The following is a 16,082-nucleotide window of genomic DNA, read 5'->3' as shown; positions in this document are numbered from 1 at the left end:
ATTTTGTGTAGCTTTAATGAAGCTACAGATCTTACATGTGATGAGATAAATGACATTCTCTGTTTTGCACGTTTTGTTTGGACCCTGTAGGTTTAGTTTTTCTTTAATCATTGTGCTAGAAAATGTCCTGGTCTCTATCATATAAAAGGATCAACCTTAGAACAGTGAAACCAAGCCGTTTAAACCAAGAAGACTAGAAAAAAGACAGTCATGCACAAATAAAATTATCTTTGTATCCGACACATTTTCTTTTAAATAAATTTCTAAATTTGCTTAGTAGCCTATAATGACTACCATAACAATGAAATATCCGGGATATAATTTGCGCTTACATAAATTTAAATAAAATAAGAGATGGCGGTGTGAATTATCAATTTCTAGGTCAATACAAATACTTTACAGTATCAGCAAAAAGTTGAAATAAACTAGTTGAAACATAATAAATTTAAACGTTTATTTCCTATAAAAACAGACATGTAAAGTTTTGCAAACATGACCTTTTTCTGTTTTATTTGGTTAAGACATGTTGTCGCAGAGAGTGTGGAACAACAGCATGCTGACCTAGACCAGCAAGTTGTTCTCCACCTTTTTTTTTTTCGTTTGACTGGCGGCGGAGACCAACGTTATTATGCACTACTCGTGCTGAAACCTTATGCAGATGTATTTTCGGATGATCGGACCGCGCGCTATTAATTAATAAATGTATTTAGACTAACCTTTGTATCCAGACGGTAAGTATAATCCCTCTTCTAATGATCCACAGCGTTAAATCCTTTAGAACAGACACTTTTTTAGCATAAATCCCTGTCAGAACAGAACACCTGTGTATTTCATCGGCTGTTGACCTCAGATTTGAATTGCCCACGCATGCGTGTAAAGCATCATCACCACAAGGCAAGAGTAACGCGTGAAAACCGTCTAGCGAGGCATAGATCACTGGGAATTTACTGATGCTTGGGTGGGAGCTGTGTCGTTACGGCAGAAATTTAGGAGAGAGACACAGAGAGAGACGTCATGTCAGAAATATGAGATAGAGTGAATGATAAATAAATTGTAAAAAGAGCACAAACTGTTTTCAGATGTGAAAATATGCTACACAATAATAATAATAATAATATTAATTTATTATTATTACTAGTGGTAGTATTTTCAATCATATTTAATAACATTTACAATGGTATAAATGGATTTTATGACATACATACATATCTACATATTAATACTTTACGTTACTTATAAGAAGAACATGATTATTATGATGAACATTATTAATAACATTTGCAATGGTATTAATGAATACATACATACATACATACTTACATACATGTTAATACTTAACATTGCTTATAACATGATTAGTATGATGAACTTTATTAATAACATTTACAATGGTATTTATGAATACAAACATACATGCATACATACATATATACGTCTGTAATAATTTTACACCATAACTTGTAACATATGGATACTGTTATATTTTAATCAAAAACAATAGTTTCTTCTTCCCTTCTGACCACTGCATTGACAAGTGTTGCAACAATTTACACAACAATTACATTTGCCGCAAGAGCATATATTGCAACTTCCCGCGGAACATTCTTTTAGGCCAGGGGGAAGTTTATCCATTTCGGGGATCCACAATGCCTCAAGAATTTTTCTTCTTAAACAGACTTGGCGATTTTTCGCAACTTCTGTCATGTTTTCATTTGTAGTTGTCTTCATCATGCTTGTCCTGCAAGGTAGGAGACAAGCATAACCTTTTCTCCCATCTCTGGCACATCTCCCAATCTCTTGCCAATAGCTCAGAATGCTCTTTGGGCATCCCCAAAGAATAAAGGTATCTACATCGCTGATTTGGATCCCCATTCCGAATGCTACCGTAGCAACGAGACAGCGAATTATGCTTTCGGGTCTTCGAAATTCCTTGATAATTCTGTCCTGTGTCTCTTTATCCGTCGAGGAATGATACATTTCAATCAACGTGTCTTTGCTGATTTTTCGCCTCTGTATACTTGGTCTCCCATTTCTTCAACCAACCATGACCAAACACTAAATACAGCACTGTATGTTCTGAAATAAAATAATAATAATAATAATAACGATCCTTTTCATATGAAATATTCCCCCGCACTGCTGGTATCAGACCATGTACATCCGAATCACTTCCCCATCTCCTGTTTTGACTGCAAATATAAACTTTCTCCTTCATATTTTAATTCCTCGCGAAACAAGGCGAGCATACACACACACACACACACACACACACACACACATTGTCATTGTTGTGTATTTGACCAGAACCGTGGTATCTCAGTTGTTAGAGGGTCAGACTCGTAATTCAAGGGTAGCTAATTCAATATAGCAGACCAGCACGGGTCGACTGCCTCAATGTGTCATTGTGAAAGACACTTCGCTCCCTCAGCATGAAATAGTTATTGATGTTTTTAAAGGGCCGTTAAAGCACACACACACACACACACACACACACAATGGTGACAGAGACAGCCAGGAAATACACAAACAAAGAGACATTTTTAGGAACAACATATCAAAACTTGCTGAATATATCAGACTGAGTTACTGACAAACGTGTGGTAATACGTGCTCCTAAAGCATACTACTGCGACTACTATGTCTATGAAAAAGACAATGATTAATTATGAAAAGAAAGAAATTTGCTACTACTACGACAGCAACAACAACATCATCAACAACAACAACAACAACACCACTACTACTACTACTACTACTTCTACTAATATATATTTCCTGTCGCATTTGTGTTGGTGGTATTATATATATATATATATATATATATATATATATATATGTAACTGCAATAAATAATTGTCTTTTTGACTGATAGCCTCGTCTCTTTTTGACGTGATGAAGAAACCACTTGAATTCTTCTTCACAGTATGCAAAAGCAATGTCTAGGAAAATGTTAGGCCTGCAAAATTATTATTGTTATTAGGAGTTTTACAAACTATTTATATTACTATTTGTCGTAATAAAGAATGATTACAAAATGCCTGAAAAGTTTCTCCTGCGCATGACTACTAAATGTTTCTCAGGTTTAAATGTTAGTGTAACAAGTTTATCAAACATCTTACGTTTTATTTGGCTCCACTCAGATCACATAATGAGATTATAATCGATGTTAGATGTAGCAAGGATATTCTTATTTAGTTATTTTAATTTTTGGGGTTTTTTTTGTACTTTACTTTAGTAGCGTTGGGGTGGGGTTGAGTGGAGGGTGGAGGCGACGTCAGGCAATGATGCCCAAAACAATCCAGTACGACTTACTTAATTTGGATTATGCTCGTGTGCGGCCATTCGGCTATGTACGAGTGGCCGAGTATTAAAGAGGACATATACAGGTAATTGTATTTCTTTTCCCCTCGCCCAAAATTAGGTATAAAAGGGTGGAAACAGTTCCTTTGATCTCCTGTCGCCGCACTGCACGACAGGAAGCGTTAATCTGTTTAATAGCTGGAGAACACTTCGCATACACCTTGTAATACACACTCCACCCTTTTATGTATAATTTTGATAGTTGGATAATAGCAACAGATGATTTCCTTTGTTCTCTACGGAATAACAATTGTATACTCAAGATTATATTGTTGCATCATTGTCATTCATTTTATTCCCAAGGTAATTAAAAGAAGAGGTATTAAAGAGCACTCGGGTCTGTTAAGTCAACGCAGAGAGAGATAGAGAGAGAGATCAAAATTGGTGGGAGGTTTGGGCTACCCTCTACTCCAGTATAGGAAAACTAATATTGTCTTAAATAGGATAAGAAATATGAATAAAGGGAAAAAATATGCATGCACAGCGTTATACATTTATTTTTACCGATATATGTTAAGTACTCTAGCAGAAATCTACAAAAGCAACAAACTGACCAAACTCATAGAGCCACCAAGAAATTTGAACCATAGAAAAGATATCATTATGAGATGCAGATATAAGAACAAAATATGGACGGAAAAGAAAGATGGGATGATATACACAATCATAATGCAGGAGTTTCATAAGAAAACTCAATTTGGGGTAGAAATCACAAACCCAATGATACAATGGGAGACAGTGTAGACGAAATGGAGAAATATTTTATATATTAATAATATTATTGATAAGAAACTCTATGATGAAATTATAAACTATATTACTGATGCAATGATGAGATGCGGGAAAGAAATTTTAATTTAAAGTGGCTACTATAGCAAACATACAGTACGGCCTGTATATATATATATATATATATATATATATATATATATATATATATAATATATTTAATTATTAACCAAGACAATTAAACACCAATATAAATCGAGGTTGGGGAAGAGCAGAGTATAACTATTACGATTAGAAACATGCAGCCAGTCCAAACACAAACACAAAAGGTTTATAGCAAATACAGAACAATATACCAACACACACCTATAGCACACATTATTCAATACAATATCTCCTGACAAACTCAAAACCGATAAACGTGGATGCTTAAGTTTATGTAGTACCATCGTGGATTAAAGCACACAGACACACACACAATTATTATTATTATTATTATTATTATTATTATATATATATATATATATATATATATATATATATATATATATATATATATATGTATATATACACACTCTCTCATTCTCTATCAACTAGGACACAATGGACATGCTCTTTGATGGGAAGAGTGCAGCTGACAAAAGAACGTTGTTTCATTTAAAAAATGTTTTTAACCATTGTTCCGTTTCGAAACACGTGGGATCCTGTTTCAATTATGCTAGTGAGTTCCTCAACTTCGTGATAGGTGGGTATTTAGTGCTGGCAGCGATGCAGGTTTTAGGGTTGGACAATCTTCACGATGACATGGATGACTGGGATAATGAGGACAAAACATCATATCTTAAAGAAATATGCAAGAAAGTGGTGGACATATTTTGGGAACCAATACCAGAATGTTTGGAGCAGATCACAGCTCAAGAGACTGGGCGAGATAGTTCCCAATACTGCATACGTAAAGAGGGTAAGTAGATTTTGTTTGAGCTAATGAACTAACATTTTGGATCTTAAGATGAAACTTAAATTGATTTAAAATTGGGGACATTACATGACCATATGTTTTACGCTCGTTCAATATTTTCTTGAGTTTGGTTTATGGTTAAATATGAAGATATATTATTTCCAGATCTGGGAGAAGATGAACCGATGATACAATGCCTGAATAGATCCTGCCCTAGAGGCTCCTTTTTCCATCTATATTGTTTTAACCTAGAGGAAGACAATCTGCCAGATGAGTGGGTGTGCGGTGACACATGCAGGAAAACTGTAGAGGAGAAGATTTATTGTGTGTGCCAGTCGGTCAAAGAAGAACCAATGGTCGAATGTTCCAATTAGCAATGTGACCATCAGTGGTTTCATGTTTCATGCAAAGGGATTAAAGAGCTTCCAGATAGTGGTAATAACATAATGTATCTCTTCATTAATGTTCATCTCATGGAACTTTATCAATAGAAAGAATATGGCATTATCTAAAATCTTACCCCAACTGTTACTTTATAATAATGATCATATTGACGTACTTAGAATTTTTGTTCATATTCTCATTTTTATGTAAGATACGTGTGTTTTCATTTCCAGACGAAGAATGGTTTTGCTCTGAAAATTGCAAAAGGATATCAAGAAGGAAATCTAAGAAAGGAAAGAGCAAGAAGGACTCTGTAAGTGAAAAGGCTGTCGACCGAAAATTCGAGTATACAAAGACAATTCTCATCAGAGGGATGGAAGATAAAGTAAGAAGAGATGCTATCAGAGAAAATGATGGCCCATCAATGGTGTCCTTTTGGAAGCAATACATGGTCAAATTCCACAACAATAACCACAGAAAATACTTTATCCTGGGGCACAATCTAATTACAAGTAAGTCATGTTATATTTGTTTCAGAGCATTAAGGTATTTATATGTTAATTAGGTAAAGCTAACTCCATCTAACATATATGAAGGAACAACCTACACTGAAGCCTTTTATTGCTGTAGTTATTCTATATTAGTTCATTATCCCAGCGACTATAAAGAACAAAATGGTTATCTATGATAAAACACATACAAGAAAAATGCACTAAATGCTTACTTGTTCATAAAGTAATTTTAAAAAATTCTTGCATTATATTTTTTTGGATCCTTTTTTCTTTGTGGTACTTAGTGTTTGCTTTAGGGTTACTGTACAAAAAAATATTAAAAAGTAATGTCAAAATAAATTATAAAAGTTATGACAAGTGTTTAATTGGATGTTACAAAAGTTCCGCAGTAAAGATTCTATCGGTTCATTTATTTAAAAACAAGTCACCTATATTTAATATAATTTTGGAACATCAAGGAAGTGACAGCTGAATACCCATTAGGACTATATCAGAATCATCAGATGCATATATAAAATATTCTGAAGAAAATAGTTTTAATTTAGTGTGATCATTCTCAGGTAGTATATAACATCTTTATTTCATTTGTGGGACAGTAACAGTAAATGTGTATAAGAATCAGTTAAACAACGAATAAACAGTCCTAAGTAACAAAGCAAATTAAATTCTTGCAGACTTATCTGGGTGCGTATCAGAGAGAATGCAGCAAGACTTGATGTGGAACAGAACAGTTAATCTTCGAGGAGGTGCCGGGAACAATGATGATGTTGACCTAGTCAATGAACTTTTAAACAAGGAGTTCAAAGGTAAATCATTTGATAACGGAATTATTATTAATTGTGTTTTATAAATATATGAAGTCTTAGTATATGAATTATTTTGTAATTCGTGGAAATACGACTTTAACATGATGTTCTTGGTGTCTAGTATATTATGTGTTCATTAATTTGAAAACTACCACATAATGTTAATTTTGGAGGTTAAAATATTAATGATGACTTTTTATTATCTTTATAGAAAGCTTACGATCGGCCGGTCATCAGCTGAGTGACGCCACTTTGGACAGGCATAGCAAGTTGGCTGGTGGGGTTGGCCATGCTCTAGACAAAATATACTCAACAACAGTCTCCGAATTGGAAAGTTTCCAGACAGGAAAATGAAAGTTTTCACGAAGAAAGGATATTGAAAGTTTTGTCAGAGTACTGAAGGACGAGGAACTCTTATGAGAAATCCCTGGGACATATCACAGAGTTTATCAGAATTTCCGCTCATTAGCAAGAATAAATAACACAGATATATACATCTCGCACATAAACAAATTATCACACAAATTTGACAAAAGAAATAAAATTATCGCTAACTCACATGTCAATGATGTATGTATGTATGTATGTATGTATTCACAAATACCATTGTAAATTTTGTTAATAAAGTTCATCATACTAATCATGTTATAAGTAATGTTATTTGTTAACATGTATGTATGTATATATGTATGTATGTATTAATAAAGTTCATCATACTAATCATGTTATAAGTAACGATTTGTTGCGCGAGGGATTAAAGCATGAAGGAGAAAGTTTATATTTGCAGTCAAAACAGGAAATGGGGAAGTGAGTCGGAAGTAGTATAAGGGGTGAGATTAGCGACAATGGGAATTAGCATTAAAAACACCCCCTGGGTAAGATTAGCGACAATGGAAATTTAACATTAACCACCCTGGGTAAGATTAGCGACAATGGAAATTTAACATGGGCAAAAAACCCTGGGCAAGATTAGCGACAATGGAAGTTAACATTGGAGAAAGGAAAAAAAAAGGAAATATTGAGATTAGCGACAAAGGCATTCGAACAATGGAAAAAAATATCGATTCTAGGGACAAAGGCAAGTGAACATGGGGAATAGAGTTTGGGTCTGTCTAGGGACAAGGGGAATTGAACATGGGAATAGAGTTTGGGTTTGTCTAGGGACAAAGGGGAATTGAACATGTTAGAAAAAAAAACTACTTTAGGGACAAGGGGAATTGAACATGGGATTTTTTTAAAAAAAATTTTTAAATTTAAATTTAAATTTAAATTTAAAAAAGGGGTAGGCAATTGAAAAGTCATTCTCTTTTAGAGAAATATGGGTGGCCCTGAAAAGGGCCTTTGGTTTTTCTTCTTCTTCTTCTTCTTCTTCTTCTTCTAATTTCTTCTTTTTCTCCACCAACTTCTTATTTTCTCTCCTACACTCTTTTTCTTCTTTTTTTTTCTCCTCCTCTTATTTCTTCTTCTCTTCCTCCTCTTCTTTCTTCCTCTTCTCATTTTCTTCTTCCTTTTCAATTTTTTCATTCCATTTTCGTATTCTTATCCTTTCCTCTTCATCCTCCTTCTCCTCCTTTATCTCTTTCATGACACCACTTATTATGTCCTTTACTTTTCTTAAGTTATTAATTTCCATCTTTAGTCGATGGGGACTATAGGAATAGTGGTCTTCATTGAGTCTCGCTAACATCTGCTCCATTATTCCTAAATTGTCTAAAACGTCTTGTAATTTTTGCATTTTGTCAAGGTGGTTCGAAGCCATCTTCTTTGTAGAATGGTTTGATCGACGAATACTGTGGGTTCTTATACGAAAAGCGCGGACGTGAAGGAAAACATCCCCCTAAGACATAAAATTGATCTTACCTAGATCATGACCAAACAACGCGCGAACGTGAAGGAAAACATCCCATACTTTTCTCATTTCATATAATATACTATCCACATAAGTGAAGCAACAATAAACAAACCCCAAATCTACTATTTACACACGCAAATCATTAAAACAAAATCCATAATCTACTATCCACACAATCGTACGTGAGAGGTTACAAAACCCAAACTATACTCTCCACATACGCTAAGAAACAATAAACAAAATCCATAATCTACTATCCACACAATCGTACGTGAGCGGTTACAAAACCCAAACTATACTCTCCACATACGCTAAGAAACAATAAACAAAATCCATAATCTACTATCCACACAATCGTACGTGAGCGGTTACAAAACCCAAACTATACTCTTCACATACGCTAAGAAACAATAAAGAAACCCATAATCTACCATTCACACAAACTTACGTGAGCAGTTACAAACACAAACACACAAACACATACACTCGCATTATGAAAAAAGAGTTAGTGTTTATATTCACACTACTCTACCTACACACACACACACACACACCTTAGCAAATTGATGGTTATTTCTTTTCTAGAGTATTGGGTAGCCCTGAAAAGGGCTGTTTTTTTTTGGAACTTCATGGACACCTGGTTAATGGTGGCACCTTCCAGGCCTGGCGCCACATACACATCTTGTTCCCCAGTTGCTTTTTACTTTTTTGGGGAAGAGAGCAGAGGCAGGATATGTGGCTTCAGAATCCCATTTTTCGGTTTCTGGGATTCTGAAATTTCTTCTTCTTTTCTCCTTTTCCTTCTCCTCTTCTTTGTATCTTCTCTCCTCCTCTTCTTTGTATCTTCTCTCCTCTTCTTTGTATCTTCTTTCCTCCTCTTCTTTGCATCTTCTCTCCTCCTCTTCTTTATTTCTTCTTTCCTCCTCCTCTCTCATCCTTCCTTCTTCCACAATGGCCTCCGCGGCCAATTCGTTCATCAGGCGCCTGGCATATTCCAGATGCACATGAAGTTCCAACAGTTTCGCCAGTCTCGTGTTCATTCTGGTGTTGATCAATCAACAAGGGTAGCTGGACTGCTGAACGAGTTTCAATTTATACTAAAACTGCGGACGTGAAGGAAAACATCCCCCTAAAAAACATAAAATTGACCTTACCTAGATCATGACCAAAAAACAACGCGCGGACCTAAAAGAAACACTCACTCACTTTTTTATACTACCCATTCCTATTCTAAAAATTTTTTTCATTAATCACTCCAATATACTATTCACATACGCAAAGCAATCCAATCAAACCCCCCAAATCTACTCTCCCCACACCTCAAACAGCCCAAAAAAGCATGATCTTAATCTACTATCCACACCAACGTACGTGAGATGTTACAAACACAAACACACAAACACATACCCTCACACTATAAATTAACTATATATATTCACACTACTCTACCTACACACATTGGCAAATTGATTGTTATTTCTTATCTAGAGTATTGGGGTAGCCCTGAAGAGGGCTTTTTTTTTTTTTTTTTTTTTTTTTGCTATGGCAATCTTTTAGTTTCTAAGAATGTGATGTCCTCTGAGGATAGACTTTCTGGCGATAGGTCTGTTTCTTCGGAAAGAGAAGAAGAACTCTTTGGTGTCGATACGACAATCGACAAAGCCTCTCTCAGGTTCAGGTTCCTGCTGCTGTTGCTGCTGTTGTTGTTGTTGTTGTTGCTGCAGTCTCTGAAGTCTGTACTTCTCTGTCCATTCTTCTTTCTCCCTGTTCACTTCTTCTCTGAAGAGTTCTTTATCAAGTCTTCAGTGACTTTTAGCATTCTCACATTCTCTATCTCTTCTGGCTTCGGTATCAGACTGTGTCTGACCCTATGCAAATTCACGTAGGCTTCGTTTAGCTTAGCTAGTTTGGAGCACATCTTCGTAGGAGGATGAGTCGACAATGGATGGTTAGACTGGAAACAACCCGGTTCATAAAGTCAAAGCGCGGACGTGAAGGAAAACATCCCTCCACGGTTTTCGAGCCGCAATGTTCAATGAGTGTCATGAGAGGGATAGTAAGAAGTCAAAGAGCATGAATCAAACATTCTTATAGCCAAACAAATCACAAAGGCATTTTTTGAAAATACATCATTTTTTATTCAAAAATCACTTAACACTAACCAACAACTCTAACATTTTTTTAACAATAATCCAACAATATAACATCAAACATTTTTTTCTATTTACACTCTACTGTAAACAGGGTTGGCAACGTTGTGAATGAAATTGTGATTTCCACTGTTGCAAGTCATTGCGTCATGGATGGACACTACGTTTCCTAGCTTAAGACAACAAAATAAGCATACTAGTAACAAAATCAACGATTTACTTTCTCATCGTTTCTAGAAAAATCACGATCAAAATAAGTCACTAAATGTTCTTTTGCTGTTAATAAGTGATCAATTTCGATCTCGACTTTCTCTTTGAATTTGTCAAAGAGGGTTTTGCTGTAATGGATGTCTCGAGTCGTTAATGGAGGACAGAAATGTTCACGCAAGTCTTTATACCACCAACGTAACATGTCTTTTTTAAACAGACTCCAAGCTTCGTCCAGATATTCGTTGAATTTTTCTTCTTGAATGATGTTTTGACATCCATAGTAATCATGCTTCATCCATGCCGTAATTGTGTCTGCCAGGTATGTAGCACAGTAGGAGACCAATTGCTGTTCTTGTTCTGGACATCTCGACTTGATCACGATGTCCTTTTCGTCTTTGTGTTGGGATTCTCCTTCCACGGTCTCCTCATATTCCATCTTCAAAGCTTCTCCACTAGGTAAAGAGGGATAACAGTCTTCCATAGCTTCATGTAATCTAGAATGACTTCTCTCAAACTGTTGATTTCTATGGTATTATCGAATTCTGCATACAGGATGACGTTCACTGTCTCGTCCAGTGGCTTTGCAAACTGAAGTTCCACACGAATCTGGCCAGATTTTATAGGGTGGAAATGTCCCTCGTCGCTGCCTTGGTCTGGAGTGAAATCGAAAGCCCACAAAGCGTAGCCTCCTGCATAATCCTCGTACGTAATGCCGTGACTGGTGTTGGTTCCTAACTGTCCCGTGGCTTCGTACAGCGACAAGTACGACCTCAAGTAATTCTTCTTGTCAAAGTTAGGTTCGAAAGGTCGGGTACACAAGGTCTTGCCATCGCGACTGACATCGATCTTGGACACGTCAAAGTGTTGAAAGTAGAAAGGATTTTTAGCGATAGCTCCGTTGAAGGCTGTATTCTCGACCATACTAACAATCAAACGTTTGGGTAACTGTCCTTGGAACAGATGATCTTCAATCATGGATCGCTGTCCCCTAGGAATGGTGAAGGTTTTCACTTCTACGCGTCGGATCGGATACTTGGCGGTCGTTCTGCTCAACGTCTGACTGATGTCGTTTCCCACTTTAGGTAACACTTCCACACGGCGTACGTAGAGCCTGGCTTCTTGGATTTTGGTTTTGTAATTATCGTCACTATCAGCTATTAAATGGAAAGCGGCACTGCTCCGATTCAGTCTCAGGCGGACATCAACCCCGTTCAGCAAATATTTTTCTTGCAACCACATGTCCAAATGCAAACGATCCATCAGTTCTAAACTGTGTCCGTCTTTGATTCTGTCTCTTCGTTCTACAAATCCCGCATTGTGGTCTTTGGCTGTATCAGTTTTGAATGTTTCAAATTCGCCTGCATCGTCAGCTTCCCATACCACACAGGCATTGAGATGAGTGTTCTTGACGTCTATTCCGTACGTCAAGAGATTTTCCAGGTACGCTCGATAAGGGTAAGTATCCATGCTGCTACTGACTAGTTTGTTATTCAAGTACAAGTCCACTCCGCTAAACAAGGAATGCATGAAATTGTTCACGAGAGCTACTGGCTCAGTGTCTATAGAATTCCCATCCTTATCTTGAACTTTGACTTTCAAGTACAAGTAACTGCTATTCAAATCGATGTAATCTTCGGGCTGTCCTTTGATTTCAAACTCGATGGGAGCGGAATCGGTCAATGAGGAGACGGGATGAAATTCCACCCATTGGGATTCTTGCATGGTCATCATAGTGGGTGGCATGGCAAACAGATCCAGTTCCGTCTTGGAACAGGCGCAAGGCTCTCGGTGCATCATTTTTTTGTTGCTGTGTCTCAATAATCGAAAACGTCTAAGTCTCGAACGGTTCTTCTTTTCTTTGCCTTTCTAGCTTGAAGTCTGGTGAAAGGGTGTTTTCTTCGTCGTCTCTTTCTGCCTTGTCCTTGCTGAATGCCTGACTCGGTAGCGTGCAGGGCATTTATAGGTGTTTCGCTTCGGCCCAAAAGGTCTTTGCCTGTTTGCAGCAAGACATTTTTGCCTGCCCTCATGAAGGCTTCTTTAGGGTTTTGTTTGTCGATGATGACATTTTGGAGAAATTCTTTGCCTTGCGTCAGTGCCGCATCTTTCAAGGCGTGCAATCCGCGTGTCACCATCGGTTTCAAAACTGGGGCCACCGAACGAAAGGCCGATTTTAACATATCTCCTAAACCGTGTCCTCGCTGTCGAGCAATCCCTCGATACACTGGATACATGACTTACGAGCCTTGAGAGAACCGTTTTCGTAAATGGAGTTTCACCGTGACTTTTCCTTTGGTGAATGGAATATTTTGTCCCAAATCTCCTTTTATAGCAATGTTGACCGTGTCCAAATACGACTTGCTGACAGGCAAATAATGAGGATGTACAAATTCCCGGTGGACGTGGTAAGTGTTTCCACCTTCCTGGTTACTGGTTGTGGTACTATCCACTTTGAAAGAAATGACACGCAGTAACGGCACAGAGGTGTGTCCCACCACGTTCTACTCCACCACATCGGAGTACACGAACATCGAATTCAGTCCTTGGTTCAGTTCTACAGGGAATCGAAAAAACTTGTAAAATTCCGTATTGATGTTGATCTTCGGTGTCTCCACCTAAAATATCAAACAAGTCACGATTAAAACTGATGGACAACGTTTGGGTATCCTGAAATTTCATCAGTAAGCGACGAGCCACTTTATGGTACTCCAGGGTGACACTTTTTTTGACTCTGTTCAGGGCTTTGCCAAAGGCTAACTCGAATCTGGAAGTAATGGTGTCCACCAAATGTTGTCCACTAAAATAAAACCCTGCCGGAATTTTCAAGGTGTAGATATTGAAGGGTGAATTGTTGGATGGTCTTGTGTCCCCTGAAAACCCGATGTCATTCATGACTTCTTGTAATTGTTGATTCAGGATTTCGACCTCAAAAGTGTTTTGCTTTTCGGTGATGTTTTGGATTTGTGTAGGGTGAATCATTTCTACCAAAGCCACTTCCCAATGGGCTTCGTGATCTAACTGGATGGTTTGAGGTAATTTGGCCGTGTAACAGCACAACGTGTTGTTGGGGAACACCTCCATTGAACTGTCACTGGGTAAGGTCAAGTAAAATTGGTTTTGGTGACTCATAATTCCAGAGTTCTGTGGCTGTCCGAGGGGTTACTGGACGTCAGAGGCGTGTCTCCGCCCAAAATGAGGTTCTGGTTGTGATTGTTGTTGGAGTGGTGACTGGCACTGGCACTGGACACAAGGTTCCTGTGGTTCCCGTTCGAGGAGAATTTCAGGGAGGGATTGGGAAGCAGGTAACCGATGCAGCTGCTCAATAAAATGGTCCACATTTCTTTGTCTCCTTGTTGCAAACTCAAATTGGCGATGGCTGCCCCGATGACACAATACACCACGAAGATTTGGCAGAAAAAGACGATTTGCGTTTTAGGCACACGTTCTCCACACCACACCCACAAGGGTTGTTTTTGTAAATCTTTCACAGAAGAACTAGGTGAAGGAGGAGTGGTCGACGTAGCTGCGCCTGTGTGAAAGGGCATGATGGTCACTTCTTTTTATAGTCGATGACTTGCGAAGCGTCGATCCAAGAATCAAAACTGGGTGGATATCCTTTCCAACGTACTTTGACTTCTTTGACACGTCGTTTGCCCACTTTACGGGTTCTGCGTTCGAGAATGCTTTCGATGTCGTACACGTCGTCTTCTTTTTTGGTGACACGTTGTAACTCGGGCAAATAAATTGTTCCTTTGAGCACTTCTCCGTTCATGTCTTCCAATTTATAGACGGCAGGATGACGGCCATGCACTCGTCCAGTGACGCGAAACAATTCGGTCGTCCAGTTAGGTAAGTAACCTTTGTCGAAAGTGCGTTTGGTTTTGCCAATGCGCACCCAATCTCCTACGGCCAACTCTCCACTTTTCTTGGGGACAGCCCTCGTCGGGGACGTACCAAACAGGCGCTCAAACACCAACACTTCGTTGTCGGGAGTCACATCTTGCGGGGCACGTCCGATGCTTCGATGGTAAGATTGGTTGTACGCTTGCACCAGGTGCGGTAAGATGTCGATGTACTTCAGAGTGTGGGGATGCGTAAAATATTTCCACATGCGTTCTTTCAAAGTGCATTGAAAACGTTCCACGATGCTGGCTTTGGTTTCGGGATTCTCGGTGGTAAAGAAATGAATGTCACGTTTCTTTAATTCTTTTTGGAAAGCTTGGTTCAGAAATTCGGTGCCTTTGTCCGTTTGCCATCGAATAGGGTGACGGCCACTTTGTTTCAACACTCGTTGCAGGGCTCGCACTAACTCGCTGCTCGATTTGGAAGTTAAGGGCACGACCCAGGCAAATTTGGAAAAGACGTCGATGACACAAAACAAATATTTGTAGCCACGATTGTAGCTGGTCAAATGAGAGACATCGGCTAAATCGGCTTGCCATTGACGATCGATGCCTTCCACTCGGGTGCGACTTCTGGCAAACTTGCGTCGAATGGGTTTGTGTAAAGTGTAGGTAGCTTGTTCTTGTAACCATCGTTGCACTTGAGGTAAACGGAGACTTTTCAGTTGCGTTTTGGCAGCACGATTCAATTTTTGAACTCCTGCGTAACCTGCAGGATGGGAGGGATCGTAATAAATGCTGGCTAACACTTTTTCCATTTTTTGTGTTGGTTGGTGTGTTAATAAGACATCCTCTCTTGGAGGATGCTTCTCCTTTTCTTTTGGGGTATTTTCTTGGATTGCAATGCTTTGCGTGTGCGACCGGCAATAGGTGTTGAAGAGGAGGATGTCTGAGCGGGGGATATCGGTTCTTGTTTCACTTCTGTCTTCACTTCTGTCTTCACTTTCTTTTTCTCTTGTGATGAAGAAGGGGTGGCCATCATCTTTTTAATCCATCCAATTCTTTAGATAGGTGGTGTTGTTAACTTGCGTACTTTTTCTGGTGGAGTTTGAAACCCTTCTTCTTCTTCTCCTTTTTCTGTCTTGGTCACTGGTGGTGGTGGTACTGGCAAAAGCAATGTCTAGGAAAATGTTAGGCCTGCAAAATTATTATTGTTATTAGTACTAGGAGTTTTACAAACTATTTATATTACTATTTGTCGTAATAAAGAATGATTACAAAA

At 38.2% G+C, this 16,082-nt stretch overlaps 1 protein-coding gene across 1 annotated transcript; it reads right to left on the bottom strand.

The window, feature by feature from the left end:
- Positions 1–1,488: 1,488 nt before the first annotated feature.
- LOC149802484 (putative ATP-dependent DNA helicase Q1) lies at positions 1,489–5,797 on the bottom strand. Its single transcript, XM_089951521.1, has 4 exons — positions 5,682–5,797; positions 2,842–2,873; positions 2,608–2,641; positions 1,489–2,032 (listed from the first exon to the last, which is right to left on the bottom strand). Exons 1-4 carry the CDS (start codon positions 5,795–5,797, stop codon positions 1,489–1,491), a joined length of 726 nt encoding a protein of 241 aa, XP_089807647.1.
- Between the last annotated feature and the right edge of the window lie 10,285 nt (positions 5,798–16,082).

The sequence above is a fragment of the Sinohyriopsis cumingii genome, chromosome 3, assembly GCF_028554795.1.
Source record: "Sinohyriopsis cumingii isolate HCF-2022 chromosome 3, ASM2855479v2, whole genome shotgun sequence".
Lineage (NCBI taxonomy): Eukaryota > Metazoa > Mollusca > Bivalvia > Unionida > Unionidae > Sinohyriopsis > Sinohyriopsis cumingii.
The sequence above is the reverse complement of the archived record's forward strand: the minus strand, read 5'-3'. Positions and strand labels throughout refer to the sequence as shown.

Coding starts and splice junctions, on each gene's coding strand:
- LOC149802484 (XM_089951521.1), bottom strand. CDS start 5,797: ATGAGAATTGTCTTTGTATACTCGAATTTTCGGTCGACAGCCTTTTCA. Junction 2,642..2,841: donor AAAGACAATTATTTATTGCA/GTTACATATATA, acceptor TCTTTTTCATAG/ACATAGTAGTCGCAGTAGTA. Junction 2,033..2,607: donor GTAGTATGCTTTAGGAGCAC/GTATTACCACAC, acceptor GGTTGGTTGAAG/AAATGGGAGACCAAGTATAC.